General features: G+C 45.2%; 1 protein-coding gene across 1 annotated transcript; it reads right to left on the bottom strand.

The window, feature by feature from the left end:
• Nucleotides 1-7: 7 nt before the first annotated feature.
• On the bottom strand, nucleotides 8-7,342 carry LOC144136242 (small ribosomal subunit protein eS19-like). The gene is made up of 5 exons (XM_077668414.1): nucleotides 7,213-7,342; nucleotides 6,887-6,957; nucleotides 6,705-6,805; nucleotides 4,778-4,961; nucleotides 8-127 (listed from the first exon to the last, which is right to left on the bottom strand). The coding sequence occupies exons 2-5, from the start codon at nucleotides 6,955-6,957 to the stop codon at nucleotides 40-42; spliced, it is 444 nt and encodes a 147-aa protein (XP_077524540.1). The 5' UTR covers nucleotides 7,213-7,342; the 3' UTR covers nucleotides 8-39.
• Between the last annotated feature and the right edge of the window lie 185 nt (nucleotides 7,343-7,527).

Below are 7,527 nucleotides of genomic sequence, written 5' to 3'. Positions count from 1 at the left end.
TACAAGGTACATATGTCAAAACATTTATTGACCAGGAAACTACTTCGCAGGTGCCGTTGTCTTCATCTTTATCTGGGCAGCAATCCGATCCAGATCTTTCCTGCCCTGGCTGGTCAGCTTGCGGCCACTGCAAAAGGTAGGACAACGCAGAGATCAAGGACTAGTGTCCTCACGTTTACAATAATCAACTTGCCCTAGCAGCAAATGAAACAAAGAGGGTCAAGTTCTGCAAGTGCAGTAAAACACCAAATGACACACGACAGCCTGCATTGCCTTCTCTCAGGTGGTCATGCCCTGTGCAGATGTCAGGTTCAGATGTGTGCTTCACACTTCATGCACTAATTGCTCACCATTTGCAACAAGTGGGCAACCTTAGATTGAAATGAATTTGAATACCGAAATCAAAACTGATATCACAGGGGCATCCTCAGATGTGGCCACAAATATTGCCAGAAGCCAAACAGCAGTTATTTGTTTACATCGCCTCACTCTTTTATGCATGAAATACATCAGCCCTGAATTTGTGCTTGCGTCACTGAAGGCAGTGCCCAAAATCTTCAAGGAAAAAATCGACTGCATGAAAATGGCATTTTTGAAATCTACAGCCCATCTTCTACATATGTACTATCTACAAATTTATTCATTCCCTGGGTCAGTATTTTCTTTGTCCCCTTTTATAAGGAGAAAATCAGCTCATCTGTTTTTCGTTGTTTCCCCAAAACAAATTTGTTTGCTAGTTTACAAGGAAGCTTGCACCTAGAGCTGATAAAGGAATAATTTTTATTATAAAGTAACATGCTGCTAAATGGTTGAAGTATACAATGTTTGGTACAGATTTCTCAATTTGTGCTTGCTAATTTTTATGCACCCCAATTTAAACTGCTCGTCAACTAAGTCCTCCCTACACTGGACTTGAACATATTGTAAAATATCCAATATTGGCTTAAAGAAGTACATACTTCCTACATTATATTCCTTGCACTGTACACTATCTAGCCACATGTTAATAATAGTTTTCTGATCAGTTTCTTTCTATTGTTTTATCAAAGGAGTGATATTGTCTAATATCTAATTGATATATCATAAAATAGGTTACACATTTTAAATCAAACTTATTAAGACTGCACATTTTCATTGCATTTAGTCCAAAAATAAAAAAGTTCCAAGACCACTGTTCCCCTTGGAGGGGAGATCGTGAAAATTTCTATTTTTTATTGTAATGAAATTAGGTGTGCATATGTATTTTTTGCACATTTTCAAAAATATAATTAACTTCAGTATATTTCGGTTTGGGTTGGTTTATGGGAGTTTAACATCCCAAAGCGACTCAGGCTATGAGACGCTGTAGTGAAGGGCTCCGGAAATTTCGACCGCCTGTGGTTATTTAACGTGCACTGACATCGCACAATACACGGGCCGCAGCCGGGATCGAATCCGCGTCTTTCGGGCCAGCAGCCGAGCGCCATAACCACCCGGCCACCGCGGCGGCCCTCAGTATATTTCAATTAGTTCCCACATTATGGGAAGATAACAAGCCTAATTAGGTAATTTCTTTTAGGTCATTATAACACATTCACTCATTATTATTCAGGTTCTGACTGAAAGGCAACCCCTATTGTTTTCAATTGTGTTGCAGTGCCTTAACTATGAAATATAACTAGGTGACACCATTGTCCACAAAACTGAATCTGTTCAACTCCACTACAAAAAGAATAACAGCTTCACAGCTGTTTTCTAAACTCAACTCAATGGCACAAGGTTGATTTAAATTTCACACATAAAACAAAAACTTCCATAAGGCTAGTCATGTTGACAAGAAACACTACGCCTAGAAAACCTCGTCTAAGTGCGCGTGCCAGCCATTCGGAGGTTGTTGTAGAGGCCTCAGACATTGAAATGCGGACACTCCAAGACAATTTAACAACACGGCCGGGTTGCAGAGATGAGTGACAGATGTGGCAACTGGGGACGCGTTTGTGGGAAGCGACGGTGGCAAAGTTATGCGGCATTTTGCACCCAAACTGCCATTTCAGTGCTTCGGAGACATATAGGTTTTTCATACTTTTACAGGCAGGTACTTTACTTTACAGTATACTGAACCTGAATATGCCCTTTTTGAAAAACTTAAAATTTCTCATTTTCTTTTATAATTTCAAGACCCGCGTCTCTCCTTAAAACTGAGCAGTCTACAGCAACCTCTGAAGGCTAAGCATCTTTCGATGCAGCTATATACCTGTATGGCCTTGCATTTATCACAGTTTCAGGCTTACTGCCGTCAAAACTGCATTACAATCGGTTCTGACAAACCCCCGAACACAAAAACATCCTGAAAGAATTCCTAATATGCAGCAGATAAATTAATAGGCTATAGTATTGAAGTATAGTATCCAGACAGCAAAATGAATAAAATATGCAATGTTGAAAGTTGTTTTTTGATTTTAATTTTACAACTCTGCGAACTTTGATCTTCAAACTGTAGTTACCAACTGGTTCCAGTTAAAACACCAATTATCCTGACAACCAATCAAAAATCTAACATTGAATTCATATCACAATAACCTTCTCATTGCAAAAAAGAATTATAGCTCCTCCACTGAAAAAAGGAGTATCTTGTACCTAAAACTGAATTTAATCGTGACGGCACATTATTGATCAGAAGCATCTCCACACTAAGTCTGCCATACAGTCCTATGCAGAGCCTCTAAAGTTCAGCGTAGCATGACATCAACTAACACTGATGCTACCAACAGCAGCAGCCACTGTTGGCCGTTGTCACCTGAACCACGCAATCCGCCTTTTTCACGACGCGACTGCGCCCACCCCCTGGCGGCGGTGTCGCGAAACATATTGAAAGGGTCGCGCGCTCCACTCGAGACCGGCCGTGGAAGTGTAAACAAACCGCTTCTTACGCGGGGTGTGTTGCTGCAGCCGTCCGGGCGTTCAGCGAGACGAATTTGGCGATGCATACGACATGTGTTACATACGGCTGCAATGCCCAAGGGAAGCAAACTCGGATTTTTTCGCTTTCCGAACGCTTTCCGGGACCGCCTTCGACGCAAAGCGTGGATAAAAGCAGTTCGCCGGCTCGACGATCGTGGCCGCCCTTGGGCACCGTCAAGACTGTGCGAGAATAACTTTGTGACAGGTACGGACGAGGTACTGCGTTAAATGCATGTGCAGTTTATCACGAAAGGTTTTATTCATGGCCAGGAAGGCCTTGAATGTCACCGCGGCACCCAGACTTCGTTCCGACGCTTTCTGCTTTCTCAAGCAAGAAGGCCGAATGGGCATGTGTTGTGAGCCGCTTTCAACGCGCGATGGAGTGGACAACGAAAAAGAAGCTACGAGAGCATTCACGCATGGTGCTAGAATTTTGTCATAATCTCCTATTGAAATTTCCTTGTTTATGCCACTACACCCTGGCCAATCCCCCCGTGTGGGTATGTGCCATGTATTAAGAGGCAGAAGAAGAAGGTGTGTTATGCGTGTGTTCGCATCATATCCATGATGAGGAGCTCATCATATCCATGATGAGGAGGCACAAGAATATGCTGTGGCATCAAGCGCAACACCACAGTGATGGAGCCTGTCATACCATGCGAACCTCAAGAACGATAGCCTGTGGCTGGACATGTCAAAGCCTTCGACAGAACTTGCTATACCATCTTCCATTTCTTTTGGAGACCAAATGGCCTTCATGAAGTGCACAGCAGCCGATGAGACATTGAAATTTGTAAGACATCTTTGCCTTGTATCTTGTCTCCCGTCGATTTCCGTTAACGATTTCCGTTAAGTAGTTCGAAGTTGACTGGCACAGCAGGGAACGTTTCGCTCGCAAGCGTACGAAGACACAAGTGCTCTTTATACTGCTAACTCCTTGTAGGATCACCGACCATCGTGCCATCATAGTTTTTCATCGACCGTGGCGATCATCTGACCAGCTCCTTCAAAGGTTAACTGGCACTTGAAGTGCCACTTAGAGTTGCTCTGCTGTTCGGCGCTTGTAAATCGAGGCGCGTCAAAAACAAAACAATGTTCAGACACGAAGCGCCATAGCAAACCGAAACTCTCCTGGTCGCCTGTGGCGCCACCAGACATCGGCTTTCTTTGCTTCCAACATTCAGGTTGTCCTTGGTCTGTCTTCCATGTGTGATAAAAGTGAACTATCGCTTTCAAAACAAAATTTACTTCAATATTGAACCGCGCAACCTTCCTTTGTCAGCCTCAGAGATTCGTGGCTCCATGGAGTAAGGAAAATTCCTCCAAGGTGGCGTCTCTTGTCCTATAACGTAATCACACTTGTACTTGCGAGAGTGACCTGTGGCGGCGATACCTGTATTTTGGTTCTTGCTATTTTCTACCTTACAAAAGCCCCCTTTTTTCTTTCAATAAGAGTGGCATTTTTGTGATCAGGAGCTGGTATTCTAATGATACAAGCCAACTTCAATTTCTCCTCAGTGTGCTTTTAAGAGTACATTGTGTTGGGCAAGTTGAAAGTAATTCATATCGTGGACCAGCACAAAACGGACAACGGATGCTGTCTAGCACTAAAATTTAGTTGCTAGACAGTGCCCGTGTCGTCTTCTCTTTCCTAGGTCCATTGTCCGTTTAGTGCTGGTTCACAATATGGAAACAGCAAGTTGAACCTCTTTTACACCTACAGCACCTTTTACAGCATGATGAACCTCTTTTACACCTACTTCTGTGATTCAAGGCTCCAACTGCACTCAGCAAGGCATCCAAGATGACGCTCGGCACTGCTCACAAAGTGACTCACCCGCTGGGGTCCTGCTCAACAAGCTTGAGCTGTTCAAGTGCCTGGAGAGCCTTGCGAGCCACGCTAGCAGAGGCTGGGCAGAAGTGGGACGGGCGGACACCACGGCGGTAGCGGCCACCATAGATCTTGCGCATCGACTTGACACCTGATGGCGAGCGCATGTACAGGTGCCGTGCCACTGATGCTGCAAAGACAAGTAGACATTCCAGTTATCAATCACTCCTAGTCAAAGCCAGAAAAGGTAGCTAAGCTGCAAGTCAGTGCAGCTTTACCAGTGTGTAGTAAATGCCTGTTTTGGCAATGTTCATGACATTGAAACTCGAACACAATAGCTGCAAAACTAGGTCATTCAAGGGTCTGCTGGGGCAGCAATTTGTGTTTTCAGTGCTAGGTTTATTCCTGCTGCCACGAGAGCACGCAAGCCTTGACAAATCTGCAGCAGATATGTGCTCCTGGCCTCATTAATTAAAAAGACTAGCACATGTAACTAGGCCACAGACATAGAAGACAGGACGAGCCCAGCTTTGCACCTCGTTGAGACAGGCGAAACAAAAAGCTGAGGGGCGGGGTTTCCCCCAGGGCTGGAATAAGACCACAAGGTCGGCAGAAAAACGTCATCGTAATAAAAACCAGCGCTAAAAAACATACAGAGGACGAGACGAGACACACGTCGTTTTTTAGCGCTGGTTTTTAATACGATGGATCACCACAAACTCGCCCAATCCTCAGTTCTTAGAAAAACGTCTGATGCAACAGGAACAGCACCGCGCAGCCATAAATACGTTTTATAATAAACTGCACACTTCCAACCAAAAATGTTAACTTGAACCTAACCGGGGTGTGTTGGGAAAGGCGCGCGGGGGAAGGGGGGTTTAGGCTGGTAGTCACACTTGATTCTATGGGCTCTTGCGAATTTGCGGACGTCGTTTTTATGTTGCCGAATTCTTTCTTTGAAGCTACATCGGCGAAACCAAAAATTTCAAAGAAAGAATTCGGCAACATAAAAACGCCGGCCGCAAAAATTCGCAAGAGAGCGCAATCCAGTAGCCGAACATTCCGATGACTGGGACCATAGAATCAACTTTGAGGAAACCGGCATCCTCGGAACCGAAACAAATTACCACAAGATGCTCCTTCTGGAATCCTGGCATATCCAGACCACCCTGAACAATATCAACCGCACAAAAGGAAACCTGCCCCCAGTATATGCCCAGGTACTTCGCTCTTCAACGCAACGAAAAAAAGTCGCCATGCAGCACCTCCCTGCAGTGCGCCAGCGTGACTAACAGCCTAAACCCCCCTCCCCCGCGCCTTTCGCGACACAGCTGCCGTTCCTTTGACCCCCCCCCCCCCCCCCCCATAATTAAAAGACGCTTGCTACTGCCCTCAGTCACCCCTGATGAAGGAGCCGAGTCTGCTTCGAAACGTTGCGTTAAAGTTAACATTTTTGGTTGGAGATGGGCAGTTTATTATAAGTCTTCAAACCCAACCAGACAGGTAAATCTGTGAAATTTTTCCAATAAATAAGTTTTGGTCCGAGTGGACGCTGGGCACAATGTGCCGCGACACCTGCGACACGTTCGATCTCAGGCACGTCGCTGAGCATAAACGCACGACAAACTGCCAATACAATAAGTGCTGACATGCGGTAGCAAGAGCACACGGTTTTGTGTGCTTCGCCACAACGCTGTGAAAACTTGCCGGATTACTTTACGACGTGTACGCGCGCAGGGAAAAGCGGGGAACAGTCGCCTCAGAGGAGGCAAGCACGAGTTCCAACTACTAGCTACAATAAAGGCGCATGAACACGGCGACCAGGCAATACCGTTAGTTATAAAAATAAACGTTATAATTAATGGCGTGAACCCCACTAGTCGGTAGAGGCAATTAGGCATGCACAATGCTCCGTCGGAGGTGCTGAACTGACCGCATCGCGTGTAGAACCAGTCCTCGTCGTAAGGGGCCAGCTCCTTATAGATTGCAGTCTTCACGACATCAACCCAGTCAGGAACCTTCAGTTTGCCTGACCTGTAAAGCACAAATATTGCAAGTTGCCAAGCCTTCCTGAATACAAGCTCGGAAGTATGCCGGAACATCCTGAAGGCTTACTTTTTCAGAAAGGCGGATAGCGCCCGCACAAATGCTTGCTGCTCGACGTCTTTGACTCCGACAGACGGCATCTGAAAGATAGGAAACGACACGTTCCGATCTACATTACGGTGATCAGTAGCACGGCATGCATTCAACATGAGCTCATGTCACATGGCAGATTCACCCGATATTAGGCCAGAACAGCGGCATACAATACACTGTGCACTCCCGCTACGTAAAGAACACCAACTCAGCAGCATGATAAGCATCACTACAAGGTTATTACGACGTTTCTGCGGTATTGAATGCTGTAAAACGGCGACCCACAATAGGCTTAAGCTTACCTCGTCGGCGCTTGCGGAAGGAAAGGACAAAAAACGTGTAAGCGCGCAATGACTGTTGGGAATGACGAATGTGTGGATGAATAGAATGAACAGTTCTCTTGAAGCGTGGGGTGGCGAGACGCGCCGCTGGCCACAGTAAAATTGTAAAATTGTCCCTGGATGCCACCCAGTTTGAAACAATAAGGACTACATTAAACAAAAATAAGTGTACACACATAATTTTTGAAAGAATAAAACAGTATACAAACGTTTTCAATTTTTTGCCACTGGATGACACCCAGTTTGAAACAATAAAGGCTACATTAAACAGAGAAT

Source organism: Amblyomma americanum, chromosome 6, assembly GCF_052857255.1.
Source record: "Amblyomma americanum isolate KBUSLIRL-KWMA chromosome 6, ASM5285725v1, whole genome shotgun sequence".
NCBI classification, from domain to species: domain Eukaryota; kingdom Metazoa; phylum Arthropoda; class Arachnida; order Ixodida; family Ixodidae; genus Amblyomma; species Amblyomma americanum.
The sequence above is the reverse complement of the archived record's forward strand: the minus strand, read 5'-3'. Positions and strand labels throughout refer to the sequence as shown.

Excerpts from the sequence above, each read along its gene's own strand:
- LOC144136242 (XM_077668414.1), bottom strand. The coding sequence starts at position 6,957 with ATGCCGTCTGTCGGAGTCAAAGACGTCGAGCAGCAAGCATTTGTGCGG. Across the intron at positions 6,806-6,886 it reads CTATCCGCCTTTCTGAAAAA|GTCAGGCAAACTGAAGGTTC; the intron begins GTAAGCCTTCAG and ends TGTGCTTTACAG. Across the intron at positions 128-4,777 it reads GTTGAGCAGGACCCCAGCGG|TGGCCGCAAGCTGACCAGCC; the intron begins GTGAGTCACTTT and ends TACCTTTTGCAG.